Genomic DNA, 21,642 nt, shown 5'->3' with positions numbered 1-21,642 from the left:
GCACCAAGGCGTCGAGGAGCAAGTGGGACTCCTCCAGACAAGGATCTCATTTTAGATGCGTGATCTACATCGCGGTGGAGCTGGGTGAAGGAGAATTCGCCCTTCAAGCTGGCGAATGGGAGTCCCATCATCGATGCAGTTGTTGTCTCCAGCTTGAAGTGTCGGGGTGCTTTTGGAATGAGGAGTTTCTGTCAACTCCATGCATGTCCGTGTCAACGCGCCTTGACCTTGCTTTCCGCGCATCTTCCTGGTCTTTCTTTGCCTCTTACATCATCTTTGTCGACATGCTTTGTCCGTCTTCGACTCTCTTGAAGCATTGCTGAATTGCCTCTCGTTGTTCTCTTTCGACCTTCCATACTAAATTGTAATAATAATCATCATCGTCACGATGACGCAGAATACTGCTGCAACTCCAATTCCGCCAACTCAGAGCGTGCCAAACAATGAAGCAATTGAGCAAGACATCCGGGAGATTTGCGCGGAGGTGTTACGGCGGCCCGTGGGAAAGATTAAGCTGGATAGATCTTTCGTCGCCCAGGGAGGAGACTCCCTACTGGCGATTAAGTTGATGGCGCGCTGCGGGGAGGCCGGGTATACCATCGCCATTCATGATATGCTCCAAGCAGCGAGTCTTCGAGAGCTCTGCAAATCCGTGGAACGAGCGGAGGGCAGCGCACCGACGGCCTCGACATCACCCTCCGCGCTGGACGGTCCAGTACCGACTGCCGACGTCCTCGCGGTACCGCTAACAAGCGCGCAAAGACTGTACGCCTCAGTCGAGGCGTGGGATACCAAATTGTTTCGATTGGAAGGCGAGATAACGGAATCGACGGTTTCCACAGCTTTGGACTCACTTGTCCGCCGGCATCCAATTCTCCAAGCGAGCATTCGCACCGATGGCAAAAATGAGTTAATTCTCACGGACAACAACGCGACCGGCGTGTTCGCTCCTACGAGGATCGAAATCACAAAGAGCTTGGGAGACCCTGAGAAGGAATGGATGGAGAAGCGAGATGAAGCATTGGGGGAGGCTTCGAGTCTGTTTGCCGCTGCTGTGTTTGTCCCGCGAGGCACGTGCCTTGCCCGCTTTCTTCGCCTCCACCTGCACCGTGCGATCGTCGACCCTCCATCCTGGGTCATCCTCCAACGCGATCTCGAGCATGCACTACTCGGTAACGACCTTGGAAGAGGAGCGCCGGACGATGGCTTTGGTGCCTGGGCACGTTCACGGACGGATAATAATGGCTTTGAATTGGAGGCATCACGCTCAAGCTGGGTCGGAAACGATGGACACGGAAACGAGAGCCGACACGGGGTTGAGGGGGGTCGCGATGCGCCAGAGTTGGCTGTCCTAGATACGGATGCAGCGGTGTTAGCGAAACTGAATGACCAGGCTATCCACAGCGTCCTTCGGACTAACCCGCAGGATTTCATCGTGGCTGCGCTTTACATCGCACTGGCTGGAACATACAAGCCCTTGGGGGATGCTTTGGCGTTCGGTATTATAACAAACGAGCGGACTGGGAGTGGATCTCAAGCCCTGTCGGGGACAGCTGGGTGCTTCGATACGATCAGACTGCTACGCGTACACAAGGGACAGGAGACTGGAATCGAGTTTCTTCGCATTGTCAAGGATGCGCGTCTGGGCTTTCCAGCGGCTTCTCCGCCCCCATCATCTGAAAGCCAGCCAAATCACATTCTTTTAGACCTCCGGAAGCTCGAGCGACCGCCAGATACGGAGTACACAGTCGCACAGGAGATGTCTCAACGCGAGGACCTCTCTACACTACCACCGACGTGTTTGGCTTATGTGGAGCCGTTTTGGGAACGAGAACAGTTGAAGGTTCGCTTCCGGTCCCGAGTTGGGGTTTTTGACCTAGGGGATCTCCGCCGGATTGCTGGTACCTTCCGCGCTACCATGAAGGAGCTGGTAGGCGAATGCGAGATCACTCCAGCTCGAGCAACTCTGAGCGACTTCCCTCTTCTCAAGCTTACATATCCAGAGCTGGACAGTCTGGTTTTAACTCACCTCCAAGCTATAACATCGAATCCTTTGCGAGACGTGGAGGAGGTCTTCCCTTGTGCCCCAAGGCAGGAAGCCTTCTTAGTCGCCCAGGCTGTCTACCCCGATTTATACCAGTGCTCCTTTGTAATAAAAATTCACGCAGATGGGCCAGGTCAGAGACTCGACTTAGCGCGCCTACAGACGTCATGGGCTCGCCTTGTGAAGCGGCACCCGGCGCTCAGAACAATATTTATCGAAAGCCCAAATCGCCCGGGGCGCTTTGACCAGGTCGTGATGAAGGAGAGTCTGAATTCACTAATCTTGCTGGAAAACGGAGATCAGGAGCTTGCTAGCCAACTCTCAACTCGGCGTTCGGTAGTTTTCAAGAACTACCAGGCAACGCATCAAGCCACCCTATGTCAAATATCACCCTCCTCCGTTTATCTCCGCCTTGACATGTCACATGCTGTCGTGGATGGGCAGTCCGCCCTGCTGTTGTTGCGCGAATTGTCCCAAATATACAGCAGCAAGAAACTGAGTAGCCGCATAATGGCGTACCACGACTTTGTGAAATATCAGGCGGCTCTCCCGCTAGAGCAGTCCATGGCGTATTGGTCGCGTTATCTCGTGGGAGCTCAACCCTCACACTTCCCGCTTTATGGCGACCAGCTAGGGCGCCAGGATCTGAGGACAGTTCGCTCTCAAATTCGTTTGGTCCCGGAACGCCTAGGAGAATTCTGTGGTAAGTTCAATGTCACTGCGGCTAACATTTGCCAGGTAGCATGGGCGCTCGTCCTCAGATCTTACACCGGCTTGGAGGACGTCTGCTTTTCCTACGCTACATCTGGGCGTGACGCACCTCTCAAAGGGATCAATAACACTGTGGGGGCATTTCTCAATGCTGTTATCTGCCGAGTTCTGATCCCCCCAACTGCAACCGTCTCGCAAACACTGGGGCGGGCAAAGAGCGATTTTGTAGAGAGCCTCGCCCACCAATACTTCTCCGCCGTAGATGATGCACAGTCCGGAGATTTTGCTCGGTTGAAGGGTAACACTCTGATGTCGTGTCAAAGGAAAGCAGCCAGTGAGCTTCAAGGCTCTGGGCTCGGGTTTGAACTAGTTGACGCTGCAAATCCAAACGAGGTCAGTTTTGTTCCCCGCGCTCTCTACCTTGGTCCATTCGCTCATGAATAACAGTACGACATCTCGATAAATATTCAAATAGGTTCCGATGACCTAGAGGTGATGATTGATTACTGGCAGTCACGGATTCGACAAGCTACCGTTGAAAGCGTTATCCATTCATTTGAGCAGGCATTCATCAGCATCCTCGAGAACCACGATGCACCTCTGGGAAAGATTGATATCATCTCGCCTCGGGAGGTTGCCCAGCTTCGCCAATGGACAGATAATATCCCTCCCAAGGTGGATTATCGTATTCACGACAAGGTATATGAGCAAAGACTCCGCCAGCCGGATGCTTGGGCTGTTCAGGGTTGGGACGGGGACTTGACCTACCAGCAATTGGATGACGTTGCTAACAGATTGGGGTCTTTCCTTATTGGACTCGGCGTGAAACCCGAGACCAAGATTCCCATCTGCTTCGAGAAGTCGAAGTGGGCTGTTGTATCTCAGCTGGCAATTCTCAAGGCTGGCGGCTGCGTTGTTCCGCTTGGGGCCAAGCAACCGATTGCACGCACCACACTCATTTTGAAAGACCTAGAATCAAATATTGTTTTAACGGCGGAGACTTGCGCCTCACGCTTCAGGGGTCTCGTCGAGCATGTTTTGATTATCGATGATAGCTTTGTGGAAAGTCTGGCGGATACCGGAATGCCTCCATGTCTGGCAACCGTTGAAAATTCCGCATTTATTATCTATACTTCTGGGAGTACCGGTGTGCCAAAGGGTGTTGTACTCCCTCACTCCAGCCTCTGCACTAGCCTTCACTACATGGGCGCTAGGTTCAAGCTTGGGCCTCATACTCGCACTGTGCAGTTTTCGGCTTATACATTTGACATCTCAATTCAAGATATTTACACTACATGGCACTACGGTGGTTGCCTGGTTATTATTTCCGAAGAGGACCGCATTAGCGACTTGGCATCTGCTATGGTTCGGTATCAGGTCAACTGTGCTGGGCTCACGTCAACCGTGGCAGGCCTCATATTTCCACGGGATGTCCCCTCGCTTAAGACATTGGTGTTACTTGGCGAAGCCGTAAAACCAGCTGTCGTGGAGCAATGGATTGACCACGTTGAAGTTTTTAACGCCTACGGCCCGTCCGAGTGCTCAATGCAGGCTAGCATCAACCGACTTACGCCCGGATGCAACGCACTAAATATCGGCTACGCATTTGCTGGTGCGCTCTGGGTCGTTGACCCTAACGACTATAACCGCCTTGTCCCAATCGGTGCTCCTGGAGAGCTCCTGATTGAAGGGCCTCTACAGGCTCGTGGGTATCTGAACGATCCTGTCAAAACAGCCGCCGCCTTCGTTGTGGACGCAGAGTGGATGATTAACAACGGGTTCGGTTCCGGTCGCCGCTTATACCGAACTGGAGATCTCGTTCAGCAGGATCCGGATGGGTCGATTACGTACATTGGACGCCGGGATACACAAATCAAGGTTCGTGGACAGCGTGTCGAGGTAGGCGAGATCGAACATCACTTGTTGCAACAGGATGCAGTCCTCGATGCAGCTATTATCTACCCTCGTCGGGGTCCCTGTCAAGATCGCTTGGTCGGCTTCCTCACTTTACGCGATTACTTCCGAGCGAAAGGATCTGGTCAGGAGATTGTACCCGTTTCGACAGAGATGCTACCAGATGTGAAAGGCTTGTTAGCAGCTGCGTGTGAAGAGCTTTCGAATCATGTGTCCGAGCACATGCTCCCGAAGGTTTGGATACCTTTAGAAAGCATGATGCCCCAGAATGATTCCTCAAAGTTAGACAGGAAAAAGTTGGGTCAGTGGCTTGAGGCGGTTGACACGAGTTACCTGGAGGCGCTCGCAAAATCGTCAGACAACGAAGTCACGGGCCGCGAGCCGCAGACACTCCTCGAGCAACAAGTGCAGAATGCTTGGGCCGATGTATTGCGGCTCCCCGTGAGTCAGGTCCCTGTGGAGCATAAATCTTTCCTCAGCATGGGAGGAGACTCCATAACTGCCATGCACGCTGTTTCATGGCTACGGGTGCGGGGAATATCTCTAGGAGTGCGAGACGTACTCGAGAGCAAGTCTGTTGCTCAATTAGCTGAAATCGCCGAAGTAACAAGCGGATCTCCGGAACAGCCGGAGGAGCCATTCCTGTTATCTGCCATCCAACAATGGTATTTCGAGTCAATCGCAGCTGCGGAATCACCATTAGCGTCCGGCGGAGAGCACCGTTATAATACGAGCAGATATCTCATTCCCCGTCGGCCACTTGAATACGACGTTGTGGTACACGCGATTGGCGCTCTCGCCTCCCGGCATGCCGTCCTCCGTTCTCGATTCCAAGGCAATAGCATGTATGGTTGGCGCCAGACAATTGTCAGTGAGCAAGAGCAGCCCGTACGCCTGCAAAGTCACACTGTTTCCACTCAAGAAGAGGCGAACACTATCATTGCTGCATCCCATAGGAGCCTCAACTTGGAGCGGGGACCGGTCTTTTCTACAGACTTCATTCAGGTGCAAGAGAACAACCCATATCAGGTATTACTTATGACCGCGCACCACCTTGTGGTTGACGAATCCTCCTGGGATATCATTTGCCGGGAATTAAGCGCCCTGCTCCAAGGCCAGGAACTTCAGAGCTCCAGTCCTTTTCCCTTCCAGAACTGGATTCGGCTTCAGGCCGAGCAAAGTCAGCGCCATGTCACCCAGTCAATTCAATCGGTATTGCCCCATAACGTGCCAAGTGCGAACTATGATTATTGGGGTCTAGATGAGTCCAATATTTACAAAGACGAAGTTGTGGAAAGTGTTGTGCTGGGCAGCGACGACACTGACGTTCTTTTGGGATGCGCCAACAATGCTCTTCGAACAGAGCCTCGAGAAATCCTTCTAGCCGCGCTCTTCAAGTCATTTGGCGACACGTTTAACGATCGTCAAAGCCCAGCAATCTTTGATGTTCATCATGGGCGAGTACCCGACGAATCTGGAATCGATGTTTCGAACTCCGTCGGCTGGTTCACATGCCTTGCCCCAATCTTTGTATCCCGGGACCATCTACAAGACACATTGGACGCTGTTCGACAAACGAAAGACATTAGGCGGAGTATCCCGGGTAAGGGCTTACCGTACTTCAATTCCAGATTTTTTGCGCCTGAAGGGAAGGAGGCATTCCGTGAGCATCAAGCAATGGAGGTCCTGTTTCAATATCTGGAAAACTCAGCAGGCGACAGCTCAAATGAAATTTTCGATATCAAAAGACTCGCTGAACCTGAACTATCTCCAATCGGTGGAGATGTGCGTCGTCCTTCAGTTCTCGAAATTGTTGCCGCTCTATCCCAGGGCCAGCTGCTTGTCGAGTTCAAATACAACCGTATCATGAAGCATCGAGAAATAATTCCGAGCTGGGCTCGTTCCTACCTCAGCACCATCCAGGCTTTTGTGAGAGACCTCACAAGCAAAGAGCCGGCCTTGACATTGACTGATTTCCCTCTCGTTCGCCTGACCCCCAAGAGCCTGGAGATACTTCAAAATGAGATTTTGCCCGGAGCAGGGATTGAACCCCAGGGTGTTGAAGACATATACCCGTGCTCGCCAATTCAACAGGGCATTTTGATGAGTCAAGTAAAATCTCCGTCAGAATATTACATTCAGCAATCTTTCGAAATCGTGCCTACTAAATCATCGGACACCCTGCTTGTCGATCGTCTTCTCGCCGCTTGGCAGGTATTGGTTAACCGCCATCCAATGCTCAGAACAAGGTTCATCCGTTCCGTATCTGGTTCGGACCAGCGCATGTTTGACCAGGTGGTGCTGAAATCATGCAAGGCGGATGTGGAACATCAGCACTGTGATGACGATTCGTTGTCAGCCCATCTTGCTATCAAACCCAATTTGGATGAGCGCCACGTTGACAAGAGTCTTGGACATAAACTCACTGTCTATACCACGCCGTCTGGCCGGACCTATGGCCAGATAATTGTTAGCCATGCTTTGGTGGACGCGTCCTCGCTTATGCTCATCCAGGAAGAGTTAGCTAAAGCATACGACGATAACCTGGTTTTAGACACGGGTGGACCAGCTTATAGTAGCTATGTGTCTTATTTACAGCAAACCCCTGCAGACCGAGCATTGGAATACTGGACGAAACAGCTCGCTGGGGCCGAGCCATGCTATCTCCCGGCCCTTACAGCAGACGGAACTCAACCAGCTGTCAAAGAGCATATGGCTGAACGCGAGCCTCTACAAACAGTGTCTCTCAATATTGACTGTGTTGAGAAACTTCATACCTTCACTGAGGCACATGGTGTGACAATCGCCAATGTCTTCCAACTCGCATGGGCTCTAGTTCTTGCCCAGTACACGGGGTCGCCTAATGTATCTTTTGGCTATCTATCCAGCGGTAGGGATGTGCCAGTCAAGGATGTCCACCAGATGGTCGGGCCACTTATCAATATGATGGTGACACATATCAAACTTGACCCAGACATGAGCGTGGAAAAAATGCTGCGTCAAATTCAAGACAACTTCTTCGATGGTTTCAACTACCAACGGGCACCCTTAATCGAAATATGGCATGCACTTCAGCTCCAGGGTCAAAGCTTGTTTAATACCGCTTTTTCATATCGCCATGTCGTATCGCCAGAGAAAGCCCAGCTCAGCCTGGCTCTGGAGCAGATTGTTGGTGAAGACCCAACAGAATACGATGTCACCATGAGTATTTTTGCGTCTGCGGATAGGATCGCCGCCTCGTTACAGTACTCACCCGGGTTCCTGTGTCACGAGAGCGCAACAAGATTACTGGCGTGCCTCCAAGAAGCAACGCGATCACTCGTCACTGGTCAAGATATGCGCATCGGCCAAGTCAACATTCTCACCGAAGAAGACATTCGGCAAGTCTGTGAGTGGAATAAGGAGATTGCTCCGGTTGATGGCTATCGACTCATTCATGAGTTGGTTTCTGAGCAGCGGCAAATTCGGCCTAATGACACAGCCGTTTGTGCCTGGGACGGTGATTTGACGTATCAAGATCTAGAGGAAATGGCAGATAGATTGGCATATCATCTATCAAGTGAATTAGGAGTGGGCCCTGAAGTGATGGTCGCGCTTTGTCTGGACAAATCTCGATGGGCCATCATTGCTCAGCTCAGTGTGCTCAAGGCGGGAGGGGTTGTTGTCTCTATAAACCCCAAGCATCCAACACAGCGTCTTGAGCTCATCCTCCAGGATATTGGCGCACAGGTCATGCTGACAACCGAGCAATATTCCCCTCGATTCACGGATCGCGTTCGGCATATTCTACACATGGATACACATTTGTTCTCAGGTCTCCCGGCCCACTCTGGAGCCCCAAATACAGTGGTGAGCCCGGACAACGCTGCTTTCGTTATTTACACATCCGGAAGTACGGGTGTACCCAAAGGTGTTATCCTGACCCATCACTCCTTGTGCTCCAGCTTCCGAGCCCATGGGAAGATTTACGAGATGACTCCCAGCACGAGATCGCTGCAATTCGCGGCCTATACCTTTGACGCGAGCATTAGTGATATTTGGGGCACTATATCCCACGGAGGATGCGTCTGCGTCATCTCAGAGGAAGAGAGAATGAATAACCTGCAAGCCGTCATCGAAGCCTATGGGGCTACCCACGCTCAGGTTACTCCAACTGTGGCTGGGTTGCTGGATATCCCGACAATAAAGTCACTTACAACACTCATTCTTGGCGGCGAGGCAGTCAGAGAAGCCATGATTGAAGAGTACGGAAAGGCTGCCGGCAGAGTCAAAGTTCTAAACGGTTACGGCCCGTCCGAGTGCTCGATCTATACTACTTGTAGCGCGCCCCTCGTTGACAAGAAGCAGGCGCTTAACATTGGGCGGCCGCTGGTAGGTAGTGTATGGATAGTTTCAAACGCCAAGACCATATGTCCTGTCGGTGCTGTCGGGGAATTGTGGGTCGAGGGCCCGCTGCTAGCTCGGGGATATAACAACGATCAGAAGAAGACCGATGCGTCCTTTGTGTCAAATCCGAAGTGGGCTAAAGCGGTTGGCCTAGAGGGCCACCGATTTTACAACACCGGGGATCTCGTGCGCCAGGCTGCCAATGGTGAGATTGTCTACCAAGCGCGGAAGGACTCGCAAGTCAAGATACGTGGGCAGCGAGTCGAGGTAGGTGAAATCGAATACCGCGTCAAGAAGCTATTACCAGCGGTAAAGAGCCTCGTGGCAAGCCTGGTCAATCCCAGTGGAAATTCATCTAACATCGTTGTCGCCGTTACGATGGAGCTGGGCGAGGAACTACTTCAAAGTAATCTCTTGTCCAACCCGGTGCATGAGATATTCCTACCCAGCGCACCGCACCTGAGGGAGGCATTCGACAAGCTACATGCTTCTCTTACTGAGGTTCTGCCATCATACATGGTACCGAAGTTGTTTATTCCCGTGACACACCTTCCCCACACAGCATCAAGCAAATTGGATCGGCGCACTCTCAAGCAGGTGCTAGAGGGCTTGCCAGAGGAAGTTTTATTCCAGTACTCCCTGTCTACGAGCACCAGCGTTGCGCCCGCAACAGAGATGGAGACGAAATTACAGTCACTGTGGGCTAAGGTTCTTAATATCGACCCGACCCGTCTTGGTGTCCAGGATCATTTCCTCCATCTCGGTGGTGACTCCTTCACTGCGATGCGGCTGGTTTCAACAGCGAACGCCAACACGATTCCTCTAACTGTAGCGGACATTTTCCGCTTTCCCAAGCTTCAGGACATGGCTGCGCATCTCGAAGGGCAGATTGCGCGTCGCCGTGCCCCTGTGGAAAATCCTGCATTTGCCCTGTGGAAGGAGGCCTATCAATCGGAGACCACAAGTGTTCTGAATGAGAAAGGGTTCCAGCGTGTGGCGAGCTCTTGTAAAGTGGCAGTCGAAGATATTGAAGACATTTATCCCTGCACGCCATTGCAAGAAGGTCTTATGGCTATTACCACTCAGCAACCAGGCTCTTATATTGGCCGCTGGGTTTTCCGTATCAAAGATGCCACTGATGGGAAGCTTTTCAAGGCGGCTTGGACGAAGCTCGTCGAGAAAGTGCCAATTCTTCGTACGAGGATTGTACTTGGGAAACAAACCGGCGCTTTGCAAGTGGTTGTCCGTGAGTCAGCGGATTGGGGTGAGGGCAATGACCTGCGCCAGTACCTGCAAGGCGATCTGCAGGAATCATTTGTTTACGGCCAACCGTTAGTACGACAGGCGTTGATCGAAGAAAGTGACACAAAACGGTACTTCGTTCTAACCGCGCACCACAGCGCCTACGATGGGTATAGCCTGGGAAAGTTGTTTGAAGCGGTTTCACTACTATACGAAGGAGAGGAGCTCCCGCCAACGCCCTCATTTTCTCGATTCCTTTCCTATCTTGAACAGCAGAATCAAGAATCGGCTCGGTCTTTTTGGCAGTCGCAACTCTCAGGCGAAATCAGCCCACCCTTCCCTTCGCTACCTCGGCCCTCGTACAGACCCCAGCCCATTCAGAAACTGAGCTCCAGTATCGATATCGGCTCTTTTGAGGCTTCCAATACTTTGGCATCGACTTTGAGAGCCGCGTGGGCTTTGGCGGTTTCCGCTTACGGTGGGAACGATGTTCTCTTTGGGGTAGCGCTGTCAGGGAGATCTGCTCCAGTTCCCGGAATTTTGGACATGGCTGCGCCTACCATTACGACCGTACCAGTACGAGTACACGTCGACCCCGAACAATCACTCCAAGAATACCTCACTATGGTGCACCAGCAAAGCGTTGACATGATCCCGTTCGAGCATACTGGATTGCAGAACATCCGTCGTTTTGTTGGCCACGAGATCGATCTCCCACATCTTTTTGCCGTGCAGCCAGCACAGGAACATCACAACTCGGTCCAAGAGGAGCTTCTAACCTACGAGCACGGTCACGTTCCTGAGCTAAACCTCGATGGCTATGCGCTTACAGTAGAGTGCATCACTCCCGACACGAATAATGGCGCTGTGAAGATCGAGGCCCATTTCGATGAGCAAATGATTTCTACCACACAGACACGAAATCTACTTAGCCGGTTCTGCCATCTACTATCTCAGCTCGTCAAGATCCAGGAAGGGACGGACGCCAAACTACTCCGAGAGCTTGAAATGCTGGGTCAGGAAGAGTCGATTCAATTGGCCAATTTCAACAGCGACATCCCCAGCGTCAGAGAGGCTCTGGTCCACGAATTGGTTTCACAGCACGTCGGAACGGACTCCGCTGCTCCAGCGGTTTGTTCGTGGGATGGAGACCTATCGCGGGGCGAGTTGGATCGCCTGGCGAATAAGCTAGCCCATCACCTCACTACACTTGGAGTGAAACCGGAGACTATGGTCGCTCTGTGTCTCGACAAGTCAAAATGGGCCCTCGTGGCCAACCTCGCTGTCCTCAAAGCTGGTGGTGCGGTCGTTCCCATCCGAGCAGATCCAATCCAGCGTGTGCATGCTATTCTGCAACAAACGGGCATCACGACAATTCTAGCTTCCGAGAACCATGTTTCAGGACTTCAGGGCGTGGCACCCAACATTCTCGCGTTGGGCGATGAGTTCCTGAGCTCTCTCCCCAGCCCTTCAGAGCCTGTAACCTCGGGAGTTTCTCCGTCAAACACTGCGTTCGTGATCTTTACTTCAGGATCTACCGGCACACCCAAGGGCGTCGTCCTCGAACACGGAGCTATGTCTACCAGCATGCAAGCCCACGGCGCGAAATTTGGCATGAATTCAAAAACTCGTGCATTTAACTTCGCCCACTTTACATTTGACATCTCCCTCCATGATATTATCACGACTCTTCAGTTCGGTGGTTGCGTCTGCTTCCCTTCGGAGCAGGAGCGAGTGAACGACCTAGCAGGCGCGATGCGCAGAATGGAAGTCAACTACTCGTTCCTTCCGCCTCGTGTTATTCATACTATCAAGCCTTCTGAAGTCCCTAAACTCAGGACCCTAGTTGTCGGCGGCGAGGCTGTACAGGCAGAGCACTTGGAACCATGGCTACACGGGGTCCGAGTCTTCAACGCTTATGGTCCGGCCGAATGCTGTATCGCATCTACGTGTAATGAGGTAGCCGATCGTACACAAACGCCCAATATCGGACATGCTATAGCTGGTGGTCTCTGGGTAGTCGACGAAAATGACTATAATCGACTACTTCCCCTCGGCGCAGTTGGTGAGCTCTTGATTGAAGGTCCACTGCTGGCAAGAGGTTACCTCAATGACCCCTCTAAAACATCGGCAGCTTTTGTTACAAATCCCCTTTGGGCTACCAAGTTTCCTATTAACAATCCTGCGGATTCGAAAATACAGCGCCGCATGTACCGCACTGGTGACCTAGTCCGCCAGATGGAGGATGGATCTCTTGTATACGTCGGCCGAAGCGATGGCCAAGTCAAGATTCGAGGGCAGCGAGTTGAAATCGGAGAGATTGAACATCATGTCACGGAACACCCAGCCGTTGTTGAGGGGGTGATTGTATACCCCCGTCGTGGCCCATCTCAGTCGCAGCTTGTTGGGCTCTTAACCCTAAGAGATTTCGTCTCTTCATCGCCCGCTCAGGACATACGCCCGACGCCGGCTGATCAGTTATCCAGCGCATTGGAGCGAGCGTCATCCGTCCGTGGCCACCTCCATGCAAGCCTACCGGAGTATATGATTCCCAACGTCTGGGTATCCCTTACGTCGATGCCACACAATACGTCCGATAAAATCGATCGCCGTAAACTGACACAGTGGTTAGAGACAATGGACACCGACACTTTTGAAGCAATCACCCAAAGCCGCACTGGAGAAACATCAACGCCAACAACGTCTGAAGAGCAAAGCATTCAAGCCGTTTGGGCGGAGGTTCTTCATATTCCAACCGAGAAGGTCCCACTAAACCGTCCATTCCTAAGTGTTGGTGGCGATTCGGTCACTGCAATGCAAATTGTGTCTCGATGCCGCACTCAATACAACATCTATGTCACAGTGCGAGACGTCTTGCAAAGCCAGTCCATTGCTCAACTCGCCAAGAAGGCTGTGGTGAAGACTCTCAAAACGGAAATTGGTCCGTCCAGCTCCCCGTCCGCTCAAGTCTCGACTACGACGAGAACACCAGTATTCGAAATCAGTTCGAATGACTTGGCAAAACTGGAGTCAGATATCCTACCTCGGCTTGGTCTGGAGAATATTTCTGTCGTGGAAAGCATTTACCACTGCTCCCCCATTCAGCAGGGCATCCTGATGAGCCAAATAAAGGATATCAGCACATACCAAGTCCGACAGGCGGGAGAGATTAAGGCTACGGACTCTTCTACGATCGACCTAGAGCGACTGTTAAAGGCGTGGGAGGCTGTTGTCCAGCGTCATGCTATACTGCGAACGTTCTTTGTCCCAAGCCCTTCCGGGCAAGAGCTATTCTACCAGGTCGTGTATAAACACTATGTGCCTCCGACAAGAGTCCAGGAGTGTAACAGCGTGGATGATGTCCTTGCGTATTTCAATGTGTCAGAGCGTCCAACATACGGCCCTGCGCAGCCACCATACCAGCTCACGCTGTCACGGATGCCTACGGGACAAGTCTTCGCTCAAGTCGATGTCAATCATGTCCTCATGGACGCTTCTTCTATGGACCTGATCCTGAATGACCTTCTTCTCGCCTACGATGGCGACCTCACCGACTCTCCCGCCCCTTCTTATGGCACGTACGTGTCCTTCCTCCAGCAAGCCTCGGCGGCCGACTCGCTTGGTTATTGGAAAAATCGTCTTGGCAATGCGGAACCTTCCTATCTTCCTCCTTCGCCGGGAGTGACGGCGGACAAGCCATCACTGAAGAGCGTCTCCGCAGATATAGATGATATGAAGCCCCTTCACGACTTTAGGGACGCTCATGGCGTCACACTCGCCAACATCGTGCAGTTAGCTTGGGCTGTGGTTTTGTCCCGGTATATCGGGTCCACTGACATCACGTTTGGATACCTAACAAATGGAAGGGATGCTCCCATTGCGGGGATCCACGAGATGGTCGGACCGATGATCAATCTCATGGTGACCCGAGTTCAACTCGCAAACCCTGGTACCACAGTTGTCCAAGCGGTGAAACAGGTTCAAGAGGACTTTTTGGACTCATTCGCCCACCAGAGAACCTCGCTCGGCGAGATCCAACATGCTCTTCAACTTTCCAATCGTGGCCTATTTAACACAACGATAGTCTACAAGCCTAAACCAATCATGCCCGCCCAGGATAAGAAGACCCTGACGATAGAGAGTCTTGCCGGAGAAGATCCTACGGAGTATGATGTCCAGGTGAAGATCGTCACCGATGAGAAGAGCATCTTGCTAGACCTTGAGTATTCCACACTTTTCATGGACGAGTGCTCGGCTCGCCGACTTCTCGAAAGCCTGAAACACGCAATGGCCTCTATCGCTGCAAACCCCCAAGCAAGTGTTGACGATCTCAGTGTTATCCCGACTGCGGATATTGAGTGTCTTCAGAAGTGGAATTCAAGTGACTCAAGCATAATTCCGGGCACCGTTCACGAAAAGATCCATCAACAGGCTGTTTCCCAGCCAGACGCTCCTGCTGTGTGCGGCTGGGATGGAGAGCTGACCTACGGACAATTAACAGATCTGTCTGACCGACTCACCAACCACCTAAAAGACCTTGGAGTTGGAGAAGAGGTCATGGTTGGTCTGTGCTTCGATAAGTCTATATGGACTATTGTGTGCATGATCGCAGTCCTTAAATGTGGAGGTGTTGTAGTGCCATTAGGCACCCAGCTCCCTGTGCAGCGTCTGCAACATATCCTCCAAGACACCGCAGCGCCAGTGGTCCTCACCACAACCAAGTACATTCCCAAATTCTCTGACATAACCGCCGCCCAAGTTCTTACAATCGATACGGGATTTGTCTCATCATTGCCCAGGGCCACCAACCACCAAGAAGAGCTGAACTTGAATTCGGACAGTGCCGCCGTGGTTATCTACACGTCCGGATCCACAGGTCTCCCCAAGGGCGTTGTCCTCACGCACGGATCAATATGCACTAGCATTGAAAACCATGGGTCTAAGTTGGAAATGGGAACGAATACTAGAGCACTGCAGTACTCCGCGTACGTCTTCGATCTCAGTCTCCTGGATATATTGTCAACCCTTCGATTTGGGGGCTGCGTCTGTGTTGTCTCGGAGGAGGACCGTGTTGATATAGCCAGCCTCACAAGGAGGATGGAGGCGATGAGAGTGAACTTTGCCGTGCTCACCCCAACTGTTGCTGGTTTAATTGATCCCAAGACAGTGCCAACTCTTTCCACTCTCGTCTTGGCAGGAGAAGCCGTCCCACCGAGTGCAGCGGAAACTTGGTCGAAGCGTGTTAAACTATTCAACGGCTACGGGCCGGCAGAATGCACGATCCTCGCAACTACCAACGGGCCGATCGTGAAGAAAGAAAGGGCCCCCAGTGTTGGCACTGCCCTGTCTGGGGCGATATGGGTAGTCGATGCAGATAACCATAACCGCCTCGCACCAATCGGGGTTATTGGCGAGCTATTGATATCAGGACCGCTTCTTGCTCGTGGGTATCTCAATGACGTTGACCGAACAGCCTGTTCGTTTGTGACAGATCCCGCTTTCATCGCGAAGCATGGTTTTCACACCTGGGCTGGACAGCGGATGTATAGGACAGGCGATCTAGTTCGGCAAGATCCTGCCGACGGATCTATCACGTACATCGGCAGAGCGGATGGGCAAGTAAAGGTTCGTGGCCAACGGGTTGAGGTCGGCGAGATTGAGTACTGGGTAAAGCGGCACTTCTCCGGCGCCCAGACTGTGGCTGCGAGCTTAATCAAGCTCAGCGCAAGCGACCCAGTCATCGCAGTTGCGATCGAACTCCGGAAAGACCCTTCAAACACCGCGACCTCTTTTATCAGCGTGTCAGAGACCCTTCGCAATTCCTTCCTACAGTTGCAGGCGGCACTTTCCCAAGTTCTTCCGTCCTTCATGGTGCCGTCGAAGTACATCCCAGTTGAAAATATCCCCCTTACTGCGTCCGGAAAAATTGACAGAAGGTCGTTGCGGATATCACTCGAAAGCCTCACGGAAGACCAGCGTACGCAGTACGGTCTGTCCGACTCCGACCACCTACCCCTTTCATCCGACACCGAACGCCAACTTGCAGAGCTTTGGGCAGCAGCCGTCAACACATCCGGTCAAATCGGCGCCAACGCTCACTTCTTCCGCATCGGTGGAGATTCAGTTACTGCCATGCGCTTAGTTGCGCTTTCTCGAGCCTCTGAGCCCCCACTTCTACTCACCGTGAGGGTCATCTTCAAGCATCCGGTTCTGTCAGATATGGCCAATGCGATCGATATGGGGGAAGGGTCGACAGATGCCCAGACAACGGCAACAGATGTTGCGCCATTCGCACTGTGGGCCGGTTCTCAGGAGGTTGACCCAAGCCATCCTGAGCGTGTCGCGTCTCTCTGCAAGGTCGCGCGAGATGATGTTCAAGATGTGTTCCCATGTACTCCATTGCAGGAGGGCTTGATGGCCATCACTGCGCAACACCCCCAAGCGTACATTAGCCACTGGGTTTTCCAGCTGGATAGCAGCATCGACCTGGCCTGCTTCAGCAAGGCGTGGAAGCAGCTACATGACCTTGCTCCAATTCTTCGCACCCGTATTGTCCAAGACTCCGAGGGAGGCGCAATTCAAGTGGTTGTGCGGGACCAAATGGTCTGGAGTGAAGCCGAATGTGATGTCCGGTCATACATCGCACGGGATTCGGCGCTGTCCATGGGCTTCGGTGATCCGCTGATGAGGTTCGCAGTCGTTACCGGCGGAGAGGCACGGTATCTGGTGTGGACCGCCCACCACAGCACGTACGATGGATGGACGGCCAGAAAGCTGATGGAGGCCGCGTCTGCAATATATTACAACCGACCAGCACCTCCATTCCTCCCCTTCACACGCTTCGTGCAATACCTTCAAACAAGCTCCGATGAAACGAATCAAGGTTATTGGCGGTCTCAGCTGGCAGGCGGAATGGGCCCTAGCTTCCCGGAGACTCCAAAGAACTACTCTCCAGGAGCAGTTGAGAGTCTCACCCGTCGCATCACCGCAGATCATACAACCGACTATACCATCTCGACTCTATTGAGAGCAACATGGGCTCTGATTCTGTCTCAAGAAACTGGAAGCCACAATGTCGGGTTCGCAACAGCCCTCTCCGGTCGCACGGCTCCAGTCAACGGTATCCTTGATGTTATGGGCCCGACAATCACCACCGTCCCGGTCCGAGTTTCCCTTGATGCAACTCAGACCATTTTGGCGTACCTTGCTATGATTCAGCAGCAAGCCACAGATATGCTGCCATTTGAACATACAGGTCTCCACAAAATAAGCCGAATGGTGGGGTTGTCTTTCAATTTCCAGCATCTCTTCGTCGTTCAGCCTGCAGTCGACCGCCTGGACCAAGTTGAATCAGCTTTCCAAGGGCTCACTCCGGTACCTTTCCAAACATCCGGTTTCCATAGCTATCCTCTAGTCGTCGAGTGCAGTACCAGTACAAGCGACGCTGAAAGCTCCGTGGACTTACAGCTTCAATTTGACCCAGCCGTGCTCTCCGCGGAAAAGGCACAATCTTTGTCAGAGCGGTTCCACCACGTTTTCACGCAACTACAAGATATAGCGAGCGGTAAGGGAATGAAAGATTCGCGAGTTATCGACGTTAGCTTCATGACGCCGGAGGACCATGGACGAATCCAGCAGTGGAATCAATTCGACGATAGAATGAACTGGGCTGACGCTTGTATACACGACCTTGTCTACCAACAACAGCTCTCTCGCCCAGGCGCCCAGGCAGTATGCTCTTTCGACGGGAAACTCACATACCGAGACCTAGATCAATTAGCCTCAAAGCTTGCGTACCACCTTGTCCACCTGGGCGTCCAGTCAGAAGCTTTCGTGGCCACCATCTTTGAGAAGACCAAATGGGCTGTTGTCACTTACCTAGCTGTTCTCAAGGCTGGTGGCACCATCGTCCCCATTAACCATCAGCACCCAAGACAGCGGGTCGAGAGCCTATTAAAGAGCACCAATGCGAAGATAATCTTAACTTCTCAGAACACGGAGCGCGTACAAGGTCTTGTACCTCATGTCCTCAAGGTGGACGAAGAACTTTTGTCCCGGCTCCCAGCCCGGGAAGGCGCAGCACTCCCAAGCGTTCAGCCAACCGATCCAGCATTTATCATTTTCACGTCTGGAAGTACAGGCGTACCGAAAGGCGTTGTTCTTCAGCACGCGGCGATTGTATCGAGTATGACCAAAGGCCACGGGTCGTTCTATGCCGGGCCTAACACGCGAACCCTGCAGTTCTCTGCGTTCAACTTCGATATTAGCATCGCCGAAATATTTACCACTCTCACCTTCGGTGGATGTGTGTGCGTCATTTCCGAAGACGACCGTGTTAGTCGTCTCGCGGAGGCAATGGAGGAAGCCGCTGTCAACTTTGCTATCCTCACGCCCACCATTGCCAACCTTTTCAAGCCCGATCAAGTTCCTAGCCTGAGGAAGATGCTCCTGGTTGGTGAAGCTCTTCGTCCTGAAGTTGCGGCGCCCTGGATCTCGAGCCATGTCGAACTATACAACGCGTATGGGCCAGCCGAAGCCTCGATCCTGACAACATTCAGCAGCCGTATCACAGATCAAAATCAAGCGCCAAACATTGGGTTCCCCTTGGCTCATAGCAATCTGTTCGTTGTTGATCCGTTCGACTACCACGAATTACTCCCGGTTGGCATGGTAGGGGAGCTGCTCATTGAAGGCCCACTGCTTGCCCGTGGCTACCTGGGAGACGACAACAAGACGGTTGAGGCTTTCGTGACAGACCCCGTCTGGCTACAGCGATTTGACCTTGGTCCGGTTTTGGGCAGAAGATTCTACCGGACTGGAGATCTGGTGAAGCAGAACCTGGATGGTTCATTCGTCTACATGGGCCGACGAGACACACAAGTCAAAATTCACGGCCAACGCGTGGAGATCGGGGAAATTGAGTATTGGGTCAAGGCCAAATATTCCGGCGTCCGCGAGGTTGCCGCGGGTCTTTTCAACCCAGCAAGAGCAGGTCAATCTGACGATGCCATCCTAGCCGTTGCAGTAGAAGTTCCGATCTCCAATCAAAACGAGAACCCGGGCTTGTTGCCTGCTTCCGATGCCCTGCAAGAAGCGTTCGGCGATCTTCGCAGAGCACTTCTCGAGGTCTTACCATCACACATGGTTCCTCAGCTGTATCTGCCCTTCGCAAAGCTCCCTCTGACAGATTCTGGAAAACTTAATCGGAGGGCCACCTGGGACACCGTTCAGGGATGCACCTCCTGGTCACAATATCTGCTCGTGGACGAAGCCAAGGTCCCACCGTCCACGGACGCCGAACGCCTGCTACAAGGGTTATGGGCCATAGCACTCAAGGTCCCTGCTTCCTCCATTGGAGCAAAAGACGACTTTTTCCGGTCCGGTGGTGACTCCATATCAGCAATGCGACTAGTTGCCAGCGCTCGTGAGCACGCTCAACTTTCGTTGAGAGTGGCCGACATTTTCAAACACCCTGTCCTCTCAGACCTGGCTATCCTTGTGGACCAGAATCAAAGACAAAATGGTTTTGCGATCACGAAGTATGAGCCCTTCTCTTTGTTGTCCGCCAATGTGCGAGGCTCTCTCGAAGGGCTTCTCTCAGTACCAGCTGAGATTGTGGATGCTGCTCCGGTTACCGATCTCCAATCCCTGGCAATTGCCACTTCACTGCGCAAATCTCGGGACCTCATGGCGTATGTCAGCATCGATGGCAAGGGCAGCCCTGACATTGCTCGGTGGAAGGCTAGCTGCTCAGAGCTGGTCAAACACCACGATATCCTGCGAACTGCCTATCTCTGTCATGAGGGTCAATTGATTCAAGTTGTCCTGAAGGATTTCACTCCCACTGTTACTCACTACGAAACAGACCAGCCAATTGAAGAATTTAGCAAACGTCTGATTGCTCGGGACATGCATCGACCTCCACAGCTTGGCCAGCCTTTCCTCGAGTTCGCTATCATCTCTGCGCAATCTCAACATCGGGTCCTTTTCCGAATAAGCCACGCGGAGTATGACGCGATCTCACTTTCGTACCTTGTGAACAGTCTGCGGGAGATATACCAGCAAATCCCAGTAACAGAGTACGTTAGCTTCCCTCGCTACGTGTCCAGCCTCGCCAAGCAGGATGTCGGGACAAGCCGTGAATACTGGCGAACACTTCTCAAAGGCTCTTCCATGCCCGCTATTTCCACCAAATCCAGTGCTCGTCGTCTACCGTCGAGACAGATCTACCATGCCAGCCGGAGAGTAAACACGACCAAAGCACTTCCAAGCGGCATAACAATGTCCACTATCATGCGTGCCGCGTGGGCTCGTACTCTCGCTGGCCACATTGGCAACGCAGACGTCCTCTTTGGCGAGGTCGTCTCTGGGCGTAACGGCGATCCTATGGCTGAAAAGGTGGCTGGTTGTTGCGCAAATATGGTTCCTGTACGCGCGTCGTTTGACTCGACATGGAGTGTTCATGACCTCCTCCGATCGCTGCAGCAACAACTAATCGACAGACTGCCGCACGAGTCAGTTGGCTTCCGCGACATGATCCGGTCTTGCACCGATATGGCGCCGGGCACGCTGTTTTCCTCGCTGCTGAACCATCTCGATCAGGCGTCTGAGTGGACTCTCGACCTTGAGGGCGGCCAATACGACGTCACTATTGCGAAGACCGAGGGTGCGGGAGACGTCTCGGATGTGTCTGTCACCTCCACTGCGGGGGTGGGCTACGTGGAGATTGCGATGGCTTATCTTGAGGACGGGATTACGGCCGAGGTCGCTGGCCAGCTGTTTGACCGACTCTGCGAGACGGTCGATGCGTTCGTGAATGGGGATGTCAATGAAAAGGTGGGCGCGGTCGCCGCAAGGAATGACAAGGTGGAAGATCTGTCTTTCGCTCGGTTCGACGGAGATTTAATCGATGCAAGTGTGGTTGCTTTCGAGCTACAGCGGAGGGGTATGGCGGTTACCGTGGATGATGTTGTTGAGCAGGGCTTGACTGCGTAGCTCTTTGCAGATGATACTATCTAGCTAATTTCAATTCGAGCTTTCCAACATGCTTGCCCATGTAATCTGAGCTTCCCACCTGCATTAGTGAGACTGGATCTCCGCGTTGAGCTTGGATAGCCGAGGGTCGGTTGTATACAGCAGTCTGTCTTGATATTTACTTGCCCGTACGCTATTAACCTGGATCGCATTGGGTGGCGTTTTTATCTGGGGTTCATTGTGCTGAGTGTGGCTTACATCGCCGGTATCTGGTTCCTGTTTCCGGAGACGATGGGCAGGTGTTTGGGGAGGATGTGGCTGATGTCTCTGCTGCAGGAGAGAAGGGAGAAGAAGAGGAGATCGTTGAGAGC

General features: G+C 52.7%; 1 protein-coding gene across 1 annotated transcript; it reads left to right on the top strand.

Annotated features, from left to right (window-relative positions):
- The first annotated feature begins 260 nt into the window (after window positions 1-260).
- On the top strand, window positions 261-21,496 carry BJX67DRAFT_84592 (uncharacterized protein). Its single transcript, XM_071035530.1, has 2 exons — window positions 261-3,148; window positions 3,203-21,496. The coding sequence occupies exons 1-2, from the start codon at window positions 389-391 to the stop codon at window positions 21,290-21,292; spliced, it is 20,850 nt and encodes a 6,949-aa protein (XP_070886325.1). The 5' UTR covers window positions 261-388; the 3' UTR covers window positions 21,293-21,496.
- Window positions 21,497-21,642: the final 146 nt, after the last annotated feature.

This window comes from Aspergillus lucknowensis (assembly GCF_044049455.1).
Source record: "Aspergillus lucknowensis strain CBS 449.75 chromosome Unknown BJX67scaffold_19, whole genome shotgun sequence".
Taxonomy (NCBI): Eukaryota; Fungi; Ascomycota; class Eurotiomycetes; order Eurotiales; family Aspergillaceae; genus Aspergillus; species Aspergillus lucknowensis.
This window is presented reverse-complemented; position numbering and strand designations above follow the sequence as displayed.

Excerpts from the sequence above, each read along its gene's own strand:
- BJX67DRAFT_84592 (XM_071035530.1), top strand. The coding sequence starts at position 389 with ATGACGCAGAATACTGCTGCAACTCCAATTCCGCCAACTCAGAGCGTG. Across the intron at positions 3,149-3,202 it reads ACGCTGCAAATCCAAACGAG|TACGACATCTCGATAAATAT; the intron begins GTCAGTTTTGTT and ends CATGAATAACAG.